Source organism: Suncus etruscus, chromosome 9 (genome assembly GCF_024139225.1).
Source record: "Suncus etruscus isolate mSunEtr1 chromosome 9, mSunEtr1.pri.cur, whole genome shotgun sequence".
Taxonomy (NCBI): Eukaryota; Metazoa; Chordata; class Mammalia; order Eulipotyphla; family Soricidae; genus Suncus; species Suncus etruscus.
In genome coordinates, this window is record NC_064856.1 from 59,668,349 (window position 1) to 59,693,306 (window position 24,958).

At 35.0% G+C, this 24,958-nt stretch overlaps 1 protein-coding gene across 2 annotated transcripts in view; it reads right to left on the reverse strand.

Annotated features, from left to right (window-relative positions):
* SBF2 (SET binding factor 2) overlaps positions 1–24,958 on the reverse strand; it is a 394,504-nt gene that overhangs the window by 191,734 nt on the left and 177,812 nt on the right. For both annotated transcript variants that reach the window (XM_049780980.1, XM_049780981.1), the window contains exons 7-13: positions 18,845–18,977; positions 16,874–16,982; positions 15,377–15,490; positions 12,706–12,783; positions 10,690–10,803; positions 10,156–10,284; positions 8,617–8,715 (exon numbers count right to left, since the gene is read on the reverse strand). In XM_049780980.1, coding sequence (XP_049636937.1) covers positions 8,617–8,715; positions 10,156–10,284; positions 10,690–10,803; positions 12,706–12,783; positions 15,377–15,490; positions 16,874–16,982; positions 18,845–18,977 — 776 coding nt within the window. The remainder of the gene's footprint in view (positions 1–8,616; positions 8,716–10,155; positions 10,285–10,689; positions 10,804–12,705; positions 12,784–15,376; positions 15,491–16,873; positions 16,983–18,844; positions 18,978–24,958) is intronic.

Genomic DNA, 24,958 nt, shown 5'->3' on the forward strand with positions numbered 1-24,958 from the left:
ATGGCAATTAATCTGCTACTTATATTCTAATTTCCTCACCTGAGATAAAACTAATAGAATGGTACTTAATAAGAGGGGAGAACAAGTTATTACAGGAAAGCTTTCAGAACATGAAAACACATTTTCTCTCTCTCTGTAGAAAATTTGTTTCCCAAAAGTATAATGTATATTCACTTAACAAATAACTATTCACTGCATTCAATGACATGGTACCATGTCAATAAAACTAAAACCACTTATTTCTGCCAAGATTCCCATCAATCATATCATAGGTTACTTATATTTAACAATAACAATATTCAATAAGAATCTAAAACAAAATCACAAATCAAGAAAAAAATATAGCTATTAGTAGGTAGAAGTATTTCTATAATACGGTGCATGGTTGAACCCAGGACTTCGTTCACATCAAGTATGTGCTTTCCCTCTCAGCTATACCTCCAGTATAGCGTTCTTTTCAGAATTTGAAAGATTGGAAATACAAAGCATACACAATTGCGAAAATAATATTTAATTCCTACACTCTTTTTGTTTTGGATCACACCCAGCAGTGCTCAGGGCTTCCTCATGGTTCTGTGCTCAAGGACTGCTGCTGGTGAGGCTCAGTGGACAATATAGATCCAACCTGCGTAGGTCACATTCAACGCAAGAAACCTACCCATGTAGGTAATTTTATATAGAAATCAATATTTAAATGAGTATATTAAAATATATTTAATTTTATTTAAAGTTAAATAAGGCTCATACCCAAAGATCCAGTAGTTGATGTTCTGGCTAAATCTGTACACTGCTGCCCTCTAACGGGCACTGTGAGGAATATATAAGACCAGCTGTGACACCCAATTTGACACATGTGACAAAAAATAAGGTTAAGAAGAAGCTAAAGGCTTAGTAAACTCTGAATATTTCTAGAAATATCTGTTCTTATTTGTAACTGTAAATGAATTTTTCTAAGTTCTTTGAATATTAATGTTTTAAAAAATCACAACTTAATTTTGAATGCTTTGTTGTAATCAGGAAAGTCATTATCTCTGAAAAGAAAAAAAAGTAAGTTTCCATTTCTGTGTCTGTTTTTGGGCCACAGCTGGCTGTGTTAAAGGGATCATATGTGGTATCTGTGATTGAGCCCAGGGTAGGCTATGTGCAAGGTAAGCGCCTTATGCTCAATAACTATCTCTATAGCCCTCAAATTGCCATTTTTGATGGGAGAAATACAAATGTAAAGTGAAAAAAAAATAATTTAGAAAACTAAACACTATGGAACCATGGACAGTATGTAACAATTTTTGCTTTTTATTTTGTTTTTGGGTCACATGCTGATGAAAGGCTAGGGATTATTTCTGGCTCTTCACTCAGAGTTCCTAACTCTAAGCTTCACTCAGAGATGCCCTCTGCTTAGGAGACCATATAGAATACTGAGCATTCAAACCCAGGTTGAATGGGTACAAGGCAAACGCCCTAGTCACTGCACTATTACTCCAGTCCCAGTGGAATTGTTTTGTTCAGGGAAAACAAGATAAACAGCCCCAAGAAAGCTAGCATTAAATGCTATCATCTAGATTACTCTTCTCCTTCCAGCAAAATGAGAATATACCTCAGCTCCCCACCTCCCAAAAGAAGTCTAAAACTACACTGCAAATAAAGCAAAGCAAAAAAAAAAACAAAAAACACAAAAAAAAACAAAAAACAAAAACAAAACAAAACAAAAAAAAAACAACAACTAAGTATTACTGGAAATTTGATATAGTTATTCTGGGGAAAATTTTTTTGGAACACTGTAAGTGGCAAGCCATCAATGTAATCTACCGTGTTACACACGACTAAGTTACACAACATAATTTATGAAGATATTTAGTAATCACTTAATGTACTTTAGTTATACTGTTATATGAAACAGAAGTTAAAAAAGTTCTTTAAAACAGAGTAAAAATTAAAACCATCACTGGAATAAATATGAACAAATGTAGCTGGACTTTTTATAATTGCTAGACTGTTGGATAAAAGATTGATAGAATGAAGTAGTCTCAATACTGTATCCTTACACAGTGAGTTTGTCTCATTCTTACTACAACTAAATTTGGTGTCTGACTTTACTACCGAACATGCCGGCTGCCATATCCAATGGATATGGAAGAGTGCTATTGTGAAATGTTTAGCAGCATCCCTAGGTTGTACTCACTAGATAACAGAATACCCTATACAGTTAGGACAGTAAAAAATGCCTTGATAAACTTCTGAGGTAGAGGGGTTAACCTTGTTGAAAATTGCTGTTCTAATAAATTGTATTAGATAGATATTTCATATTCTTTTTTTTTTTTTTTTGGTTTTTGGGTCTCACCCGGCTGTGCTCAGGGGTTACTCCTGGCTCCATGCTCAGAAATTGCTCCTGGCAAGCACGGGGGACCATATGGGACGCCGGGATTCGAACCGATGACCTTCTGCATGAAAGGCAAATGCCTTACCTCCATGCTATCTCTCCGGCCCAGATATTTCATATTCTAAGACAAGTACTTCTTTTAACAAATAACAATTTGATTATAGCCAAAAAACATAATTCTTTTTTTTTTTTTTTTTTTGGTTTTTGGGTCACACCCGGCGTTGCTCAGGGGTGACTCCTGGCTGTCTGCTCAGAAATAGCTCCTGGCAGGCACGGGGGACCATATGGGACACCGGGATTCGAACCAACCACCTTTGGTCCTGGATCGGCTGCTTGCAAGGCAAACGCCGCTGTGCTATCTCTCCGGGCCCAAAAAACATAATTCTTAAAAGAAAATTAAAATCAAACAACATCATGCATATATTAGAATGACTAAAAATCCCCAAAGAATACCAAGTATTGGTGATATGTATGTAAAACTTTCAATATTATGGGTGGGAACATAAAAATGGTATAGGTGTGTGAGAAAAACAACTGTATAGTTTCTTGCAGTGTCAATATTTTGTTACCATATATACCAGCACCTTTACCTGAAATATTTATCTACTCAAGAAAAGTTAAAACTTATATTTACACAAAAATCTATATAAATGCTTAGGATGGCTATATTCATAACAGGAGAAAATTGTCCTCTGATAAATAAAACTTCGGTGCATCCAATCAGTTAAATACTACTCAACAATAAAAAGTGTTAAACATGGGCAGAAAGATAGTAAAACAGATAGGGAATTTGCCTTGCACATAAGTGACCCAGGCTGGCACCTCATATGGTCCCCATAGTACCATCAGCAGTGATCCCTGAGTACAAAGCCAGGAGTATACCCTGAACACTGCCAGATGTGACCCTCAAACAAAATAAAAAGTGATAAATAACTGATAATGGCAGCGATATACATGAAAGAACTAAACTTATAAACTACATAATAACAACATGGAAAATACCTCACAAAAGCAAAAGGAATAAGTTGCCAAGAATTTTAAAGTGGTGAATTACATAACTATGAGGAAATAAATGGAAGTCTAAGGGGTCATAGAAATGCTATATGCCCTTACTGTCATCGTGATGCTAATTGTACAACTCTGCTCACTTTTAAAATTCATAGAAAAAGGAAAAATTTCACAATATATAAATTGGACTTGAACTGAGCAAGTAAATCAGACTAGACAGTAATGGAGATTTAATTTTTATATTTTTGGCTAGGGGCCTCATAATAACTAGAAACAAGTTATTTGTTATGACTTTTAAGACTGAAGATGATTATAATATTTCATTTTCTTCCTGAAACAACAAAAAGAATAATCCTTATATTAAATTTTATTAATAAATTTCATTTGTACACTTAAATTGAATTAGCTTGGGGAAATAAAGTTTTCTGCAGAAATATAACACATCATCAGGGATTAACAATGGCTATTTTAGCATTTGTGTTTTTCTTGTCCCACTGGACTTTTATTTTGGGGTGGTGGTTTTCAGGGCTTATTCCTGGCCTTGTGCTAGGGTTACTCCTGGAAGCTCAGAGGATGACAGAGGCACAGAGGATTGAACTAGTCAGTTATGTGCAAGATGAGTTTCTCTATCTCTCTACTATTCCTCTGTCCCTCCTACTAGATTTTAAAACCTATTAATTTTAATGCTAAGAATTCAATATCCATATGTCACAAATAGAAATCCCATTATTTTATGAAAAATTCTAAGATCTTTCATTTTTCCTTTAATTAAAAAAACAGGAGGATAAATGTTTTTCTAAAAAAAGACCCTGCTAAATTACTCAGTCCAGCAAATATTTGAATTATGGCAGATGCGCAATAAATTAGAAAAAAGTACATTATGTAAAGCAATGAGACATATGTCCAATTGACTTCTTAATGCCTTGAAGTAGAGGATTTATAAGATTTTTGTCTTGGCCTATTTTAACATTCTCAGTTTCTGTAAAGTTTGGTTTTATAAGAATGTATCAAAAATCCTAGAGATAAAGCAAGTAGGTAGCAAAATTTAGTGACATACAGACATCAAATATTCTAAAAGCTAAAGAGGGAAGACACAACATTAATGATTGGGCATGAGAAAAAGTGTTATATAGGATGTGGTTCAGTGGTATGGTGCACGCTTTGTGTGTGTTGAGGCTCTAATCCTGGATTTAATCACTAACAACCCCAGCCCATCCCCCAATGGAAAAAATAGGGACAAAAACTCCATGTAGCTCTAAGTCAATAAAACTTTATTTGTATAAAATTTGCCAATACACATATAATTTGTCTTTAATAGACTTATTTTTAAAAATTTCTCCTTTACCTTTGCATTCTCTTCCTCAACAAAGTCACAGTTATTTTCCTATTATTTAGGAAGCTTGAGAAAGTTAAAAGAATAGCTAGCCCAATTATAATTTATCTAATTAATATCTATTTACATCTCTAAGTTCATTTTTCTATTCACTAAAAGTAACATAACTAAGTGGTGAGAACAATCATGAAATAAGGGCTTGCTTTTGAAGCATTTCAAAGGGAAGTAAAGGAAAGCAAATAGAGAATTCAGTACAATAATGCCTTTACAAACATCTGAATAGAATCACAGGATCTCAATTTTAAGCCAATAATGTGGAAATACTCAAATTACATGGTTGGTTGGTTCTTGCTTACCAAAAGAAAATTTTAGAAAACTGATTTTTTTTTAAATGAGGAGTTAAAAATAGAACGATATGGATTTTTCTCCTTGCATTGAGACCATCCTTTCTCCTCTCCCTCAACTCCCTGTGTGAACTAGTTAAGTAACTTTACCATCCTGTTTGATTTTTTGATATCGTAGGAATATTCAGGAATATTGAGACTCTAATGGACTGCAATCTCAAAACCAAGAAGAATTTGTCTTAAGATCATTCAATTAAATCTTCTCAAACTCACAAACATGTATGTGTATACTTTTTTCAAGAATATAAGGGGTTGGGGCCGGAGAGATAGCATGGAGGTAAGGTGTTTGCCTTTCATGCAGGAGGTCATCAGTTCAAATCCCGGTGTCCCATATGGTCCCCCGTGCCTGCCAGGAGCAATTTCTGAGCCTGGAGCCAGAAATAACCCCTGAGCACTGCCGGGTGTGACCCAAAAACCACACACACACACGAAAAAAAAAAAAAAAAGAAAGAATATAAGGGGTTGGGGCCGGCGAGGTTGCGATAGAGGCAAGGTGTCTGCCTTGCAAGTGCTAGCCAAGAAAGGACCGCGGTTTGATCCCCCGGCATCCCATATGGTCCCCCCAAGCCAGGGGCAATTTCTGAGTGCTTAGCCAGGAGTAACCCCTGAGCATCAAACGGTTGTGGCCCAAAAAACAAAAACAAGGAATATAAGGGGAATAATGTCTCTAGAAAAAGCCTGGCATTTTAGTAGTTGCCTCATAGATACATACTGAATAAATAGAATGGATAAAATAAAATGAAAAACAATTTAGATCCGGGGCAGGTGGGAGAACCAATAAAAGAAAAGAGTAGATTTGGAGACAGTTTCCATCTTTTGCCTAGTAATATAATCCCATGATGTCCACTTCCCAAGTATTTAACACAGAGAAGTTGTGTTTTATATTAAGATTTAAAATTATCTAATTACTAGTATTCTATTATTGTAGTTTCGGTTTTGTATTTGCTCAGTGTAAGCTATGTGTCATAAAATTTCAGTTCTAGTATAACAAAAAAGAAAGTTATAGGGCCAGAGAGACAATATAGTACTGTGAGTAAGGTGCTTGCCTAGCAGACACCTGACTCAGGTTTGATCCCTGGCATCTCATATTGTTCTCCAAGCACTGACAAGAGTGCAGAGTCAAGAATAAGCCCCGAGCACAAGGTGTGTAGCCCCAAACCAAATCCAAACAAACAAAACAGGAATTTATTTTGTTTCTACAGCAAACTGCTTGGGACATTACTCCTTTACAGATTGTGCATTCAATCATGTATTAAAGAAATCTAAATTACAGACCTAGCACTAGTCATTTATTCACTGGAAGAATTTTCAGTTCTGGAATAATCTTGTAAAAATCTATAAACAAACATTCAAATACTAAGGGATCAGTGTCTCAAACTGATTACAATTTGATGTTCTACGTTTTCTATCAATAAATCACTGTTAGTGGGCAAGGAAAAAAACTTCAATTTTTTATATCCAATACCTGTTCTATTACAGTTACTTCTAAAATTAAATGAGAAAGTATATTAAAATGCTTTATGAACAACAAAGAATAAAGTCATTAGAAATACCATTATTTTTCCAACTGGAGATGAGCCAGCATAATGGAATGAAATAATTAGACTTAGGAATGGGATAAATGAAAATTTCTGAATTTAAAATCTGGATTCAATCACTGTTGATTCTGAGCCAATTATTCCCATAAAAATGGTAGTAATAACATCTATCATATAAACTATTGTTATAAGGATTAGAAATAATGTATGTCAAGTATTTAATCCCACATCTGGCATGTTTTGCTAAATACTAAATATTTATTACTACAACTGGTTAATAGAAATTCTCATATGATCAGTTCTACTCAGTCATCACAAATGACACAAACAAACATGGAACACAAGTTTTCCTTCTGACAGAATTCTTTTTTTTAAGTTTAAGCATAGTAATGAATAAAGATATTTCTTACATTGGACACATTTATATATAGAATATCAGTCCAAGAGATAAACTTGTATCTTCAAAAATAAAATCTATAAAATATGAAACAGAAACATTTCCGTACTTTGCTCTTATCCAATTAGTTTTCAGATTCCAAGTGAAGATGTCAAAGCACTCACCAATAATCTAATGTCCAAAAAAGTTTCACCTATTCAAATAGCTAAGTTACTCAATGCCAGAAAATTAACCTCCAAATACTTCTTAACTATATATATTTCTGTAAAAATATATATACTCAGCTTGCTCTTCAAGCCTGTGTTCTTCCCTTACATCTTTCTTTTTTTTTGTTTTTTATTTTTAGGCTATACCGGTTATGCTCAAGGGTTACTCCTGGCTATGCACTCAGAAATCGCTCCTGGCTAGGGGATCATATGGGACGTCGGACCTAACTGAGGTCTGTCCTGGGTTAACCGTGTGTAAGGCAAACACAATGCCGCTGCATTACCGCTCTGGCTTCATTCCCTTACATTTTTCTAAGTAAGTTTTAATAATAAGTATCTATCTTCAAAAAATAAAATACATAGATTCACAGGTAGGAGAGATAGCTTGGGGACCCTGGGGATATGTCTAGCATGTGCTGATAATCAAGTTCATTTTGATTGCACTACCATCTTAGATTTCTTTTTGTCCTAGTATTGAAATGTATTTTAATATTTTATACATAACAAATTTAGTCAACTTCTATACAGGAGTATTTCACCCTCAAATTTATCCATCCATTTGCCCTTTTGTCTTCTTTTTTGATTTTGGGCAACAGGGTTATGTTTAGGGCTTAATCTTGACAGCTCAGGGGTAACTCCTGGCTGAGTTGGGGGATCATATGTGGTGAAAGAGGACTGAACTAGATCAGCAGATGCAAGGCAAGAGCCTAATCTGCTGTATAATCCCTCAGGTCCTGCCAATTTACTTTAGTCTTTTACTACACAACTACTCAAAAACAATTCAACTCAAATAATTTTCCTCATCTACTGACCATCACTGTATCCAAGCTAAAGCAGGATACACTAGTCATTTCTCTAATAAATCTTATCTTCATGTCCCAGACATGTTCAATGTGCTCTGAAGAAGACAAAATTCTAAGTGAAAATTGTAGATGTTTTCATAATATTGTGATGGACAGGAAAATAACTTTGAAACCTGTGTTATATTTTGATACAGTTAGTACTAAAGGCAATACTTGGTATTTTATGGTAGCAAAAGTTCTAAACAAATGAAAAAAAATTGTAACAAAAAAAGATGAGTTTTTTTTTAAAATCTGTTTGTTATTTTTATTTTAAGGCCACACCTGGATGACTCCTGGCTCTGAACTCAGTAATTAACTCCTGGCAGGACTCATGGGACCATATTGGATACTGGGAGTCAAACCTAGATTGGCTGTTTACAATGCAAGAATACAAGTACCATAACCACAGTACTAACTCTCCAGCCCCAAATATGATGCTGTTCAGTTTTACAAACAAAATAGTTTTAGTACTTTTAAATATACAGTTATCTAATTAAATATACTTACTTACATTTTTGAATAGTTGTTCTGCAAGTTCTCTGACATGCTTTATCATCTTCAAAGGATTATTTTCTTCAGCTTTAATTCGTTCTACTTCAAAAGCTACCAACTTGGAAAAACAATCAAATGGCAAAACATCAACTCCAAAATATGATGAAATAAGAAAAACAATAATTTCACACAAAAGCCAAAAAGCACTAAAAATATACATTATTCAAACAAAATATTTTTATTGATTTCATTTATATTCTAAAATTGCACAGTCAACCGAGTCTTTGGATTGTCTGTTCTTCTCTCTGTGTGATGATTCAGCTTAATTTTTCTTTTTTTGTTTGTTTTTTGTTTTTGGGTCACACTCAGTAGTGCTCAGGGGTTACTCCTGGCTCTTCACTCAGAAATCACTCATAGCAGGCTCGGGGGACCATATGGATGCTGGGATTCGAACCACCATTTGTCCTGGATTGGCTTCATGCAAGGCAAATGCCCTATGGCTGTGCTATCTCTCTAGCCCCAATTTCTTGAAAAATCAGAAAAACTCATACTTGAGGCCTCAGTGAGAGATTTTCAGAAGACTAGAAAGTCTCCAAGTATTTCACCCTAACTCATAAAACATGAACCAAATGTCCAGTTAGGTTCTTCTAGTCCTAGCTCTGGTACACTGACTTGCAATCATTTATGAGCTTTAGTAGATTCTTCATCTCTTAAAATAAGACTAAAGTACACGATGATGTTTAATTGCCATCTCAAATTATATAAACCCTAAACCATTTCCCTACTAATTTACTAGAACCATATGAAATGATATAACTATACTTGTAATGTAGAGAAGAAAACTGGTAGAAAAATATTTGGGTGTGGGAAGGAATGGTAAATCTTTAAAAAGATAACAAGATTTCTCCTTTTTCCTTCTAGGAAGTAAAAGTTTTACTGGAGTAAAAAGACATAGGATATTGTGACTGTGCACATTTAGCTCAGAGTTCAGAAAGTCAAACAAAGGCACTCCTTTCTTTCCTTCCAATAAGTCTATTTGATGGAAGTGTGGGACAAAGCAGCATCTCAAAGCTCTATAACAAAAGAACAAAAAAACAAGAATTCCTTTCTCTGGGGCACACATTTTTCTCCAAAAGCACACATTTTATTTCCAAAACAACGAAATGGCTAACAAGGAGAGAAGGCAAAATTACTAATGTCCAGTATCCCCTCGTGTATGTGTGTATCTCCTTTTTAGGTTTTTTTCCTTTCTAATTTTGGGACCATACCTTACCCCCTGGCTCTGTGTTCATGGTGGTGTTCAAGGAACCATATGTGGTGCTGTGTGTATTGGATATACCAACCCCCTCAAATAAATAAGTGAAAAGAAAGAAAAAATATGAGTATAATTTACTAAATAATACTTGCTACAGAGCATAGTAAATACTATTTGCATTATTTTATACTTAATTTAAATATATTTATAATTTTTGTTAAGTTTGAAATATATTTCTACACTCTTAACTACTAGTCTTAATTTTAGTCTGTAAATCATGCATTCATATAATAAGAATTATACCTCATCGAAGAGATCACAGGTTCTATAGGGAGGCCCTCTTTCTGAAACAAAACCAGCAAATGCCATTCCATTGAGAACTTTAGTGAGGAAATCATTTTCTACTAAACCACGCTGTCCCAAGAAAGCTGTCTGTAAAGGAAAAGAAAGTTAAATAAATAATGCATCATTTGGTAGTGGATGGATAAAATAGAAATGCAGAAACAAGCAGACCCCATATAAAGTTTTTGTACATAAATGTGTTGCTATAAAATATAAATCTTTTTTAAAAGGTCCTCAAAATTAAAATACTACATAAATTGTAAAGAATTTATAAAACCTGTCTGGCAAAAGGAGGAATAAAAATTTAACAATTTTAAAAGTAAAACCAAAGTCAACCTACTCTAAATGAGTCGGTTTCATAGAATTTATTCAAAACCATATATAACACAGGCCTTAAATAACAATATTTGATAAAATATATTTATCTAGGTGAAAACAAAGCATTTTTCTTTATAGAGTCTACATTTTGGACAATAATAACGTGGTATATTTTACCTTGTGAAAATGTATTACTGGTTCTGCATGAATCCTTATAAGTTGTAGACATGATCTATATCCTTGGAAAAGCTGTGCAAAAAATCTAAGAAAAACTGCACGAACTTCTTTATCCTGAAAATATAAAAAAAAAATGTGCTAGGGAACTAAATATACTTAAGAATAGAATGTTAGAAAAAATTTACAAAGAACATGACATTTAGACTGATAATTTTATTAATGGATCGTTTTTACTAAACTGTTTATAAAGGCTACCTACAATTTCCACAAGATTCAATTGTAACAGACTAAAGTAGAGGCACCTAGTATATCCCATATTGGACTGTGTACACTGGTTTTTTTTTTAATGTTTAAGTTTTATTTTAGGCACCATAATTTACAATGCTGTTAGTGGTAGGGTTTGTTGCATAAATCATTCCAGCTCTACATCTTCCACCTGGCTGTCTTCTTCCCTCCACCACTCATCTTCCACTCTCCCCAACCCCCCCACCCCCCATTCCCCTACTACTTCCCTTCTGGTAAACTTCCTATTGAAGGCCAGTTCTGTTTCTGTTGCCTTTGGGCATTTATTATTCTCATATGATGATGTTTCTTTATATCCCTTGTATGAGAGATCATTCTAACTCCATTCAGTATGATACTCTCCAAATCCATCCATGCTTTTATCATTTCTTCAGTTGAGAGTAGTATATATATATAGTATATATGTATCAGAGTTTATCTAGTCATCTGTTCTGGGGCACCTGGGTTGTTTACAGAGTCTGACTATTGTGATCAGTGCTGCAATGAATATGAAAATTGATTCTTTTCTGAATGAGATTTTTGGACCCTTGGGGTAGATTCTAAAAGTGAAATTGTTGAAATATGAAGCTCAATTTCTAATTTTTCATTAAGTGTCCATATTGTTTTCTCCAAAGATTGTACCAGTCAACACTTCTACCTGCAATGAATGAGTCCCTTCCGTTCCCACCCCTATCCACACCAATACTGCTTGTTTATTTTTTTGATGTGTGCCAGTTTTACTGGTATGAGATGATATCCCAGTGTTGTTTTGATTTTCATTTCCCTAATAATAAGTGATGCTGAACATTTTTGAAACTAAACAAAACGCAAACACCTTTCTAACACCAGTATTAACACCATTGGTTAAAGATGGCAAAATTGGACCCGAATCCACAAATTACAATGTTCCTTTTGTTAAATTAAGACAAACAAAACCTTCAAGTATATCCATTTTCTTCTCAGAAAGAACTATAAGGCACAAAGTCAGTATTGCACTGTTTTAGGGTAATACAAAGAATTAAATAAAAAGAACATTTCAACAACTTGGTTACAAGGTTGTTGTAATAATACCATTGGGGCTTTCTTCAGTTACAAAATTGTTCATGATTGAATATCAGTCATACATTGTCCAACACCCTTCACCAGTGCACATTTCTGCTACCAATGTCCCTATTTTCTCCCCTGCCCTTAACCCTGCCTGCATTTGGGCCAGAAATCACCAGATTCATTCATCCTCCCTCCCATTGTTTGTAATATTGTTACTGAAAAGAAATCATGTTCACTTTTTTGTTTTTGCTTCTGTGCCACACCCAACAGTGCTCAGGGGTTACTCCTGGCTCTGAGTTCAGAAATTACTCCTGTCAGGCTCGGGGGACCATATGGGATGTTGGGGATTGAACCCAGATTGTCTATGTGCAAGGCAAACATTCTACCTATTGGCCCAAATCATGCATATCACTTTACCTCTTTCAGCACTCAGCTCTAATCCAGAGTGATAATTTCCAACTATCCTTGTCATAGTGGTTCCCTCTCTGCCCTAATTGTATTCCCCTGCTATTTGTGGCATGCTTCCTACCATGGAATGGTTCTCCTGGTCCTTGTCTCTATTGTCTCTGAATATTATTACCATACTTTTTTTTAATATACTATAAATTTAAATACTAATCTTTTTAATATACTATAAATTTTAATATACTTTTTAAAATATACTATAAATTTAAATACTAATCTTACCAGCATTTTTGAGTGTGATAAAGCAGTTCGTGGAGGAGGAAAAGCATGATCCGCTACTTCTAAGTCTGGGTGCAGAATCTAAAGTAAAGAAATTTTGTTATACAAACAATCATAATATCAATAATGAAAGTTATTATTGGATCTACCTAGGATATTATGCTGAAAAAAATGGATATATGAATTATGATCATTTCTACTCAGGAAATATAATGCAGCTTGTTGAGACATATTTGTATATGTTATGAAAAAATTCTAAGACAAAACTTTGTTTTGTTTTACAGTGCTTACGGATTACTTATGGTGATGCTTGGGAAACTGATTGAGGGACTAGGAACAAATCCAGACTGGCATATGGAAGGTAAGAGTTCTACACACTGAACTATCTCTCTGGCCACTTTAAGATTAAATGTTATTAAAAAACCAAACACACAGGGCCGGAGAGATAGCATGGAGGTAAGGTGTTTGCCTTGCATGCAGAAGGTCGGTGGTTCGAATCCCGGCATCCCATATGGTCCCCTCAGCCTGCCAGGAGCGATTTTTTGGGGGGAGCCACACCCGGCGATGCTCAGGGGTTACTCCTGGCTCTCTGCTCAGAAATCACTCCTGGCAGGCACGGTGGGGGGGGGGGGCATATGGGATGCCGGGATTCGAACCACCATTGGTCCTGGGTCAGCGCTTGCAAGGCAAATGCGCTACCACTGTGCTATCTCTCCGGCCCTGCCAGGAGCAATTTCTGAGCATAGAGCCAGGAGTAGTCCCTGAACGCTGCCGGGTGTGATCCAAAAACAAACAAACAAACAAAAAACCCACACACACATTTTAGAAAGCCAGAAGATTAGCCCAATCATTGAAAGGCACCCCAAGTGTTGTATTATCTCCAAGCTCCTAAACTTTTATTTAATCCCTCAAATACTGCCCCTCAGCTTTTTGCTATAGCCATATAAAACTAATGAAATTATTTATTATTTTAAAATTAGTGTTTAAATCAAAACACTTTTAATCTTTAAATTATTTTCTTAGATAATATAATTTATGAATTATAATTTTATATGCCTGGCTTAATGTGTGAAGTCTATAGCATACAGATAATGATCAGGAAACAAATAGAATATAATATACAATAGCAGGATGTACACTAAATTGAGGTCCTGGGACATAAGTGTTCTTTCCAATCAATCTACCTTGCATTCTACATACAATAGGAAAATTCACTTTTTTTTTTTAAATGTCTCAAGCCCACTGACAACATTGTAACAAGATAAAAAATAATACAAATTTGAGAAATTTTTAAGAATTAGATATTCCTTGTAATCGTAGGTATCTGTTTAAGGAGTACGCCCTCAAAAAGGATGTAAGCCATTTAAAATTCAAATTTAAGGTAAACAAACGGATATCTAGAATGTCAGTAAAATAAATATTATATTTTAAAAATCAATTAAAGAGAAAATAATTATAAATTTTAATTTGTTTCAATAAGAAATGTCAGTACATCCTTGAAAGACAGGTAAAAATATCTCTCAAAGGGCTACACTCTTGCTCTGTATAGAGACTTGGGTTTGATCTCTGGTATCAAATGGTTCTCTGAGCACTACCTGGAGCAATCCCCATGCACCCAGCAGAGAATATCTCAGAGCATGATTAGGTGTGGTCACCAAAGAAAAAAATAAAAACTCCATTGCATAAAATTCTAGACACTTAATTTACCAGAGTTATAGTTTGTCATAGCAACTTGAATAATACTGCCATGATAGTAATAATTTTGCAATTAGTGCATCTCAGAGAACTGCTACATCAATAAGAGGCCCAAGGAAAAAGAATAGATATAATTTAAAATGGAAAATGTTAGAGAAATCAGGGATTATGAGACAGACTTGTCTTTTTTAGGTAAAGCAAGAGAATTTTAATTAAAACTTAATTAAAAAGATATGAGGGGGGGCGGGAAGGTGGCGCTAGAGGTAAGGTGTCTACCTTGCAAGAGCTAGTGTAGGACAGACCACGGTTCGATCCCCCGGCGCCCCATAGGTCCCCCCAAGCCAGGGGCGATTTCTGAGTGCATAGCCAGGAGTAACCCCTGAGCACCGCCGGGTGTGGCCCAAAAATCAAAAAAAAAAAAAAAAAAAAAAAAAAAGCAAAGAAAGATATGAGGGGAAAGGGACAAATGTGTGTTCAAGAGAGAACACAGAGTAGAAATGTCAGAGAAATAGACACCAGCAAGTAAGACACTGTTCAAGAGCATAAAGAACAAACTCAGACTTGTCTTATTTTGTTATGTTTCCAATACCTTTCACAGTATTTGACATATAGTAATTACTATATAAGTATACTAATTTAAGAATAAATATAGAATAGTTTGTTAGGAATCACATATTCTTTACATAAGAGCTAGTTAAGAATCCTATTCTAAATACTATAAAAGAATCCATATTCATCTGTCCATAGACATCTAGATTTGTTTCCAACATGTAGAGTTTTAGTGCTAAGCATAATGCAGCATACTCCAGATGTTGATTAAAAAAACCTGCACACCTGGAACCTTATAACTTTATAAACTACTGTTAATTAACAAACTATGAGAATATGTATTTATAACACATAAATCATTTTAAAGTGTTACAAATGAATTTCATTCGAAATATCTTTGTTCATATTAAACCAAGGATAAATGTCATACCAAAGAAAGAGCTGCTTGAGTCTGATGTAGGAGTGGTTCTGGGATGGAAGAGAGGTGAATACATTCAGGAATTTTAATAGTGCCTCCATCCAAGTCTGCTATGATTACATCTAGCTGAAGATAAAATAATCAATCATAATCAATAAAATGCATTTGCTGTCAAGTAAAGTCACTTGTTCTTCACTAATCAAAAAGAGAACACATGTGAAAGATAGTCTTGTCTGTGAATAGTAATTGCAACCAGGATACAGATTGCCAGTTATATTGCACATATCCTAGTTTCCTTTAAAATTAAGGGTGGAGTGTGACAAAGCTTCTAGCAGATGAACAGAATGCCTTTCTCCAAAACACTGATGTTGTTATAGTCCCTCTTAAAAGTACCATATTAAGACCTAAACACATTATTTTAAAGCTGGCTTAAATGTACAGTATTGCTTTCCTTCTTTGGCATTAAAAACACAATAATTCAAGGTGGAAGATATAATTCAGTGATAGAACACGTGCCTTATATGTATGAGGTGCTAAGTTTGATCACCAACACTTCCTTATATATATAAATATATAAGTATATTTTTATTTTATTATATAAAATATAAATACATATCTATTTAGTGCATAAAATAAAAATAATTGAATGGGACTCAGACTGAACTTGTATTCCACTAAAATTCTTCACTCCTATAGATTTTTTTTTTAGATTTTTTTTACTTAGTAGTTATTAATCACTTAGTGGTAACACGGGCCACATGTCAAAATCTTAATAAGATACTAATAAACTATACATAGAATATTAATAATACATTATCCTACTTCCCTTCACAAATACAGGATAACTGAATGTATAAAGATAAATTTATATGAAAAGATTATTTGAAAATAATAAATTCTTTGTAGTCTCACAGAAGGAAAAACTTAACATTTAAATATTTTTAACAAGCTTTTTCCTCAATCTTTTCAGTTAGAATAAAACAGATCTGAAAATAATACTTAGATGAAATACTGTAGGACAGAAATAAACAGATCATTGGTCTCTAATAACTGAAAATTGTAAATGAATACTTACAAGTACTAGAAGTTGCATAGTTAAAAATTACTGCAAATTTTATTTACCCATTAGCATAAACAAAAATGGTTTCACATAAACTGTATTTCATGTCTAATTTCACACTTTTTTTCATTTATACAGTCACCCTGACAGAAGAGCTGGAATTGTATCCAAAGACTGTCACACTGTAGCTATATAACATTCACTAATTTACTTAACAGATAGCAGTTTCATTCTTTAAATCCAAGAGTAATAATATCCTTTTAAAGTCTTCACAAAGATTAAACAAAAACATGTCTAGGAAAATTAATAATTTATCTAGTCCAAATGTAAAAGTTACTAAACAAGTATCAATTTCCTTTCCTAAGCACATATTCTGTGCTTAGAGGGACTGTTTCTGTTTAACTCAAAATGTAGAGTATAAAAATTAAGTAAATAAAATGAATACTTACAAGTTCATGGATATCAGTTTTAAAGACAGAATGTACTCCAATAATGAAAGGTGTTGGGGAACTAAGAACTTCCAGAAGTTGAGCTGGCAGAATGGGAATATAAGGATAACTGGCAAAAACAAAAATATGTCGTATATATTTGTTTTTCTATAATATAAACATTTTTCTTTACATTTATTGCTCTAAAATTTAACATGACTGGTATTTTAAATCATAAATACTAAAACTTTGTTGCTTTGTTTTGGAGCTATACCTGGTGGTACTTAAGATTTTTACTTTTGCTATGCACTCAAAGATCACTCCTTTTGGGACTGGGGGACCATATTGGGTCCCAGGAATAAAACCTGGGTTGGTCACATGCAAGACAAGCACCCTACCTTGCTATAGCTCCCAATTTTTGAGTTTTGGGTCACACGGCAGCACTTAGGGGGTACACCTGGCTCTACACTCAGAAATCACTCCTGGCAGGCTCGGGGGACCATATGGGATGCCAGGATTCAAACCACTGTCCTTCTGCATGCAAGGCAAATGCCTTACCTCCATGCTATCTCTCCAGTCCCATAGTGCCCCAAAATTTTAAAGTAAAAAATTCTTTATGTGAAAAATATGATCACATGTAATAATAATTAAGTAAATGGAAGACAAAGCCGATTCCAAATATCTAACTTTCTAGGCAGGCAGTCTTTAGGTGTTTTAAAATTTTCTTAAAAATTTTTATTCAGTTTTAAAAATATTTTAAAAACAATTTATTGGTTTTTAGGCCACAATTGGCTGTGCCCAGGGCTTACTCCTGGTTCTGTGCTCAGGGGTAACTCCTGGTGCTACTTTGAGGATATGTAATGCTGGGGGTGGCATTCAGGTCAGCAGAGTAAAAGGCAAAAACACTGCCCACTATACTGTCTCACTGGCCCAAGAAAATCAATTTTTTTCTCTTATATCAATGGTGACAGTGACTAGTTGATGGCCACCATCCCATACTGATGATAACTTATCTATATAACATTCAAATTCAATTTTCTATACTTGATTTTTGTATTGAATAAAATGATACAAATTGCAAAAACTTAGGCCTCCAAAGCTTTCTTTTTTAGGGTTAAGAGCACACAGGCTGAAAAATAATTAATTTTTTTAGTAGCATCAGGGATTGATTACTACTGACTCTGCACAAGGAAATTATTTCTGGCAGTTCCTGGTGGACCATATGGAATGCCGGGGATTGAATTCAGGTCAGCTTTGTGCAAGGCAAGCACCTGCTGTACTATCACTCCAATGACCTGAATTTTTTTTTCATAAAATATAGAGACCATCAATGGTTTTCTAGTTTATATAACTTAATTTTCTTAGTATAATAATTATTATGTTGATATATGACAGTATATTAGAATAATATATTCTAATATATAACAATAGGCATCCTTCTTTAGATTGTTTTGTCTTCTACTTCTTACTATGAACCATAAGAGACAATGCATCCCATGTACTGAATTCAGCTCTGATAATTACTAAAACAAAGTCTTATATGTTCTCCCTCCTACAGTACTGGAACAAAATCAAAGACATCACATTACTTATACATCAATATTTTAGTAAGTATCTATAAAAACATAAATTTAAAACATATTTTTCATTAAAACCTTAAGTTCCATTAGTACTCCTCTAGTAAAAAATTCTCAATGCCAAATAATCAAGACAGCACAATTTTAGTAACTTTATCAATAACTATAGTTGCACAATATATTATTCAAAGACAGTTTATTTGATAAACTAAATTTATCAAAAACTCAGTAATAGACAACTTAGAAAATTTCAAATTCTAGGCTAGATTTTTATTAAAGTTACGATTCCCTAACAGTTTAACTTTATAAAATATGCCTGTGGTTAAAAATTATTATGCTTTGACATTTTAAGTGAACATCAAGCAAGTAATGAACTACTTGGGAATAAATAAAATAGCAAGTAAAAAGACCTCACCTATATTTAAGAGGAAACATTAAAGATTCCAAGGCTCTACAAGCATCACTAAGTCTCTGGAAACTTGCAGAATGGAAGAGAACTTTATTTTCTGTGAGAACTGCACAAAAGAGGCTGAGAACATTTTGAATTCCTGAAAACACAAAAGGCAAATGCTTACCAAATGAGTTTTACATGTATTGCCAACAAACATAGACTTAGAATGACATGGAATGAAAAAGGCAATATTTTTAAAATCTTGGAGGAAAAATATTTAGTTAAACTCTAAAATTCCTATAAACTTTGAGCACTTGTTTTTCTCAAACTTTCCATTTTGTTTGCCTTTATCTTCAAACCTTCTAACACTCCTATTGAACCTATCAGTTCTTTGGAAATAAAATACACAATTACTTACTTGACAACTTTACCTCAAGGTTTATACCTAAAATTCCTTTTTTTTTTTTTTTTAGATTTTTGGGCCACACCTGGTGACGCTCAGGGGTTACTCCTAGCTATGTGCTCAGAAATCACTCCTGGCTTGGGGGGCCATATGGGACGTGACGCCGGGGATAGAATCAAGGTCTGTCCTGGGTCAGCTGCGTGCAAGGCAGATGCCCTATCGCTGCACCATCACTCTGGCCCCATATTTCCCCACCTTTTAAGTGAAGTAAAAGCTGATTTATTTGAAAATTCTGAGGAAGAGGAGAAAAGAGGGTAAAAGAAAGTTAAACACACTCAAGAGAGACCTTAGGTTTCCCCCAAATGTTCCAGTACATACCCCAGCATGAATGTATGAAAGCAATTAAGTACTTTTCTCAAGAACAACACAACACATGTACAGTCTTCTTCAATGGCTGTGAAGAAGAGACTGCTCAACTACATCCCAGAGTGAAAGTCTGAAGGCATAAAAGTACACATCTCAAAAGGGGAGATGGGTCTCCATGAGATTGGGCACCAAGTGCTCAGGCAACACAGATGACCCCCCCCATCTTTCTCTTCCAATATTTCACTCTACCATACAAATATCATATAACTGACATATTTTTCTACTTATGTCCATTTTAATGATTAAAAGATATGACTGTTAAAGTCTTTTAAAATCTAGTAGTGAAATAACAGGTGAATCAAATGTTTAGAACTAACAATGATAGCTGGAAATGATCACTCGGACAAGAACTGGTTGATGAGAGGAGGAAAGGAGGTAAGGTGCTATACACCATAACCCTTCAGTAACATTATTGCTACATGCCTAAAAGAGGGAGGAAGAGAGAGAGAGAGAGAGAAAGAGAGAGAGAGAGAGAGAGAGAGAGAGAGACAGAGACAGAGAGAGAGAGACAGAGAGACAGAGAGAGACAGAGACACAGAGACACAGAGAGAGAGACACAGAGAGAGACTGAGAGCTTATGGGGGGCCCTTCCATCTGCAATTCAAGCCAAGAAATCATCCTCACTTATCTGACACTGAATCTTTCCTCTCATTTTAAGAATCCCTGTGACTACACTGCGGACCCTAAAGAAACTGACCCTTCAGTTAAAGTTTAAATATTACAGGAAACCATGTGCAAGGTAAAAAAGAAGACACTTTTATCTGACAACATTTAGGGAGAACTCTTCCTTCTCCACTCCTTTCTAAACCCTCTGGAATCATCCTATAGAAAAGAATACATTCTAATACCCTTTAAGTCAGGGGTCTCAAACTCGCGGCCCATGGGCCATTTGCGGCCCTCCACATAACATTTTGTGGCCCTGCCCTAGAGGAATCTTTTTTCGTTTTGTTTTGTTTTAGTTGTTTAGGTCACACCCCCCAATGTTCAAGGCTTATTACTGACTTTGCACTCAAAGATCACCCGACTTTGCCTCCTGCGGCCCCCAGGTAAATTGAGTTTGAGACCCCTGCTTAAGTGAAATTCATAGCTGTTCCTTTTAGTATCAGGTAAATTGTAAAGAAAGGCAGGCAACTGTTAGTAGATATATCATCCTACTAACATTAGTAAAATAGCTTAACAACGGGTAAAAAATGCTATACCTCCTATGGTAGTTTATGAGTACCTTATTTTCCGGTGCATAAGATGACTTTTTAACCCATGAAAAACTTCTTAAATGTCAGGGGTCGTCTTATATGTCAGTATATAGCATGCTGATATTTCCTCCAGCTTCAGGGAAGAGTGATTTGCCCGCCCCTCTTACCACCGCATCCCATCCAGCTGCCAGGTGTCATCATTCAGTCATCTGCTTGTCCTGATTCATCTTTCAGGGCACACAGAGGAGCTGAGTTACTGAGTGCTGAATCCCATCTACCGCCAGGTGTCATCGCTGATATGCAGCTTTCAGTGTTCAGTCCTCTGTTCAGCTTTTACAGGACACAGAGGAGGTGCTCTGTTTCCCTCTAGCTGTCCTATTAATCACTGCACCCCAGCCAGCTCTTCTTGGAGGAGCCCCTTCTCCTTGCTCTCAATGTAGATCACAATTAAAAAAATCAGACACTCACTACAAATGACAACTGTAAAATAACTGTTGGCACTCCAAAGTCTAGCTTTATTAAATATATACTGTTAACTTTGAGGGTTCTACTCTTTTTCTCTTATGTTTTTTAATTTCCATTTGGTATGCATTAAAAGAGAGGTAGTCTTATATGGCGAATATAGCCCAAACCATATATTTTATCAATAAAAGTAGGGGGTCATCTTATATGCCAGAAAATATGGTACTTATTTTGTATTTGTATTTTAAAAGCAAACTGGGAGCTAAAGCAGTGACACAAGTGGTAAGGCAAAGCAGGCCTTGCCCAAGCTAGCCTAGGACAAACCACAGTTTGATCCCCTGGCATCCCATATGGTCCCCCCAAGCCATGAGCTATTTCTGAGTGCATAGCCAGGAGTGCCACCGGGTGTGGCCCAAAAACTAAAAAAAAAAAAGGCTAACTGATATAGTACAGTGCTTGAAGAGTATACTTTTAATAATCCAGAAAATAGTACACTAAAACATAGATATTTATGCCTATGTGAAGTATTAAACTTTGTGGGTTTTTTGGGTTTTTTTTGTTTGTTTGTTTTTGGGTCACACCCAGTGGTGCTCAAGAGTTATTCCTGGCTCTGAGCTCAGAAATCGCTCCTGGCAGGCATGGGGAACCATATGGGATGCTGGGATTCGAACCACCATCTGTCCTAGTTCAGCTGCATGCAAGGCAAACACCCTACTGATGTGCTATCTCTCCAGCCCCTAAACTTTGTATTCTTAAAATCTCATGCTTTTGTGTCTCTCCCTCTAGGCAGACAATTTTCCTTCCTCCTCTCTCTTTCCCTTCTTCCCTCTCCCCAACCATTCCCCCTCCTTCCCTGTCTTTCTTCTCCCTCTCCTTCCCCTTTTTTCCCTCCCACCCCCTTACTCACTTTTTTACCCTCTTTTAAATACTGGATTTGAGAAAAAGAGAAAAAAATCTCATGCTTTTGTAAGTTTTATGTAATTTCAAATGTTTTATTAAACACAAGAATATTGTTGACATGTTTGTTACTATATACAGTTATATAGTTGTTCAAACTCATTTTCATAATCAGTTTCTGAAACTACCTTGATTTTCTAGTGTAGTTACCAATGTCCATCAAAACCACAAATACTTCAGTGATATTACTATTGATTTCACTACAACAGTACATACACATTCTGTTGATGAGTCACATAGTGAAAAACATTTTGAAAAATTATTTCCTAATTTTTGCGTCCGAATCTTGGCACCCCATATGGTCCCCCGTGCCTGCCAGGGGCTATTTCTGAGCACAGAGCCAGGAGTAACACCTCAGTGCTACCGGGTGTGACCCAAAAACCAAAAATAAAATAAAATAAAATATCTTAGAAATGAAAAATTGTTTAAATAAAAATAGTTAAGATATAACCGAATCAGGTAACCAGATAATCAAACACATATGCTTAAGCAAGCCTTTGTTTGATTATATGGTTACCTGATTCAGTTATATCTTAACTATTTTTTAAAAAGGCAAGAGTTAATAAGTATTTGCAATTTTATAAACTCTTGTATATTGTTGGTAAACATGTAAGTTGATATAGTCACTACAAAAAATAGAACTGAGGTTTCTAAAAACATGAGTAACAGAACTACCCTATGATCTACCAACCCTGCTTTGAGTTATATAATCAAAGGAAATGAAAAAATATATAGAAGCCCAACCTTCACTTCATGCTTACTGCTATATTATCCAAAATAGGCAAGATATAGAAACCAGGGACCGGTGAGGTGGTGTTAGAGGTAAGGTGTCTGCCTTGCAAGCACTAGCCAAGGAAAGGACCACGGTTCGATCCCCTGGCATCCCATATGGTCCCCCCAAGCCAGGGGCAACTTCTGAGCGTGTAGCCAGGAATAACCCCTGAGCATCAAATGGGTGTGGCCCGAAAAACCAAAAAAAAAAAAAGTTTTAGAAACCACCTTAGTGTGTCAACTGACAGATGTATGAATGAATAAGTGAAACTCTAGATACACACACAAAGGAATACTGTCTAGGATAATGGAAAAGAAGGAAACCCTTCCTCTGCGATTACATGGATAGAGATCTTGAAGACATTATACTAAGGCAGAGAAAGTCAGTATGTTCTCCCTTACATGTGTAGTTTAAAAAATCTAAACCCAGAAATATTTGTATTTGTATAAATATTTGTATAGTAGATGTTATGGATGTGGACATATTTTGAGAAATGTATGGATTTGGTGATCTTGTTGGTATATGAGTATCATAAAGTGTAATTATAGAAACCTAGAAGGTAGAGCATACTATACTTATAGTTTTCAACCTTTTGGTACATGGGGTCAGGCACCATGACTGTCAGTCCATTGACTGACAGTTGAAAACCCCAGTCAGTTAAGCAGTAATTATTTCATTAGCCAGCAGAAAATTTTTGTGGACCAACACTGCTCCACAGATCAGCAATGAAAAACCAATATACTATATATCTATGGTAGAAAGTAAGACCTATTGGGTCCACAGTCTTATATACATAGCCTATCAGTGACCAAAATATCACAAAGCTGCATACAATTGTACAATGATAATTGCTAGAAGGTTGTAGGCAGGAAAAATGTTAGCTAATGACACAAATTTTAAATGAAAGGTAAGTAAATTCAGGAAAATAAATATATAGTATGTGAATGTAATTAGCATTACTATATTGTACACTAAGACATTGTAAAGAAAGATCTTAAATGTTATCAGCACATTCTATAGAGTAGGAAATAATGTTGACTTCAAAGTCAGAGACAACCTTGCTTCAGTTTTCATATTATCTTTTACTTTTTTTTTTACTACTGCTTCAGATTTTCATACTTTCTGTTCTTTTATCTTGCGATAAACTTTGAGCACAAAAATATTTGGCTTGTGTTGTACAAACAAAGCTACAAATTCACTAGAAATAAATAGGAAATGAAACCAAAAATTGTTCATAGAAAAAAACAAATAAAAATATTGGAAGGAGATGAAGGTATTAATTAAGCTTATTCTGATAATCATTTCACAATATGTAAATTGATGTGATCATACACTGTAAACATAGACTTCATTTATTATATTTCAATATAGGTAAAGGAAAAATAAAAATACATGATGCTAGACCAATATTGTTTAACTATGAAAACAGTAATGGTAGAGTGGGTAGTCCAATAGCATTTGAGGGTGACATTTTGAAAAATGTCTTCAAAATGACTGGGAAGATAGCTGAAATGTCTGAAATGCACACTTTACAAATTCAATCACCAGCACTGTATGTTTCCCTAAACACTACCAGAAGTGTTAACACCTATCACTGTCATGTATGAGAAAATAAAAACAACAAAAGTCTCAATGAATATATTATAGAATTTGAGGATAAGACTTTTGAAATGACTATATATGCAGTTAAATTCAAATTACAGGTTAAATTTTTGTATCAAAAGATGCACTAAGAATTCCATAAAAATATTTAGATCAAGGAGGATAGCTCAGTTAAACAATAATGGGTTAGTTAAAAATATTACATAGGGAGGTTGCCTTGCATGCAGCTGATCTGGAGTGGACCCAGGTTCTATCCCCGGCATCCCATATGGTTCCCTGAACCTGCCAGGAGCGATTTCTGAGTGCAGAGCCAAGGAGTTATT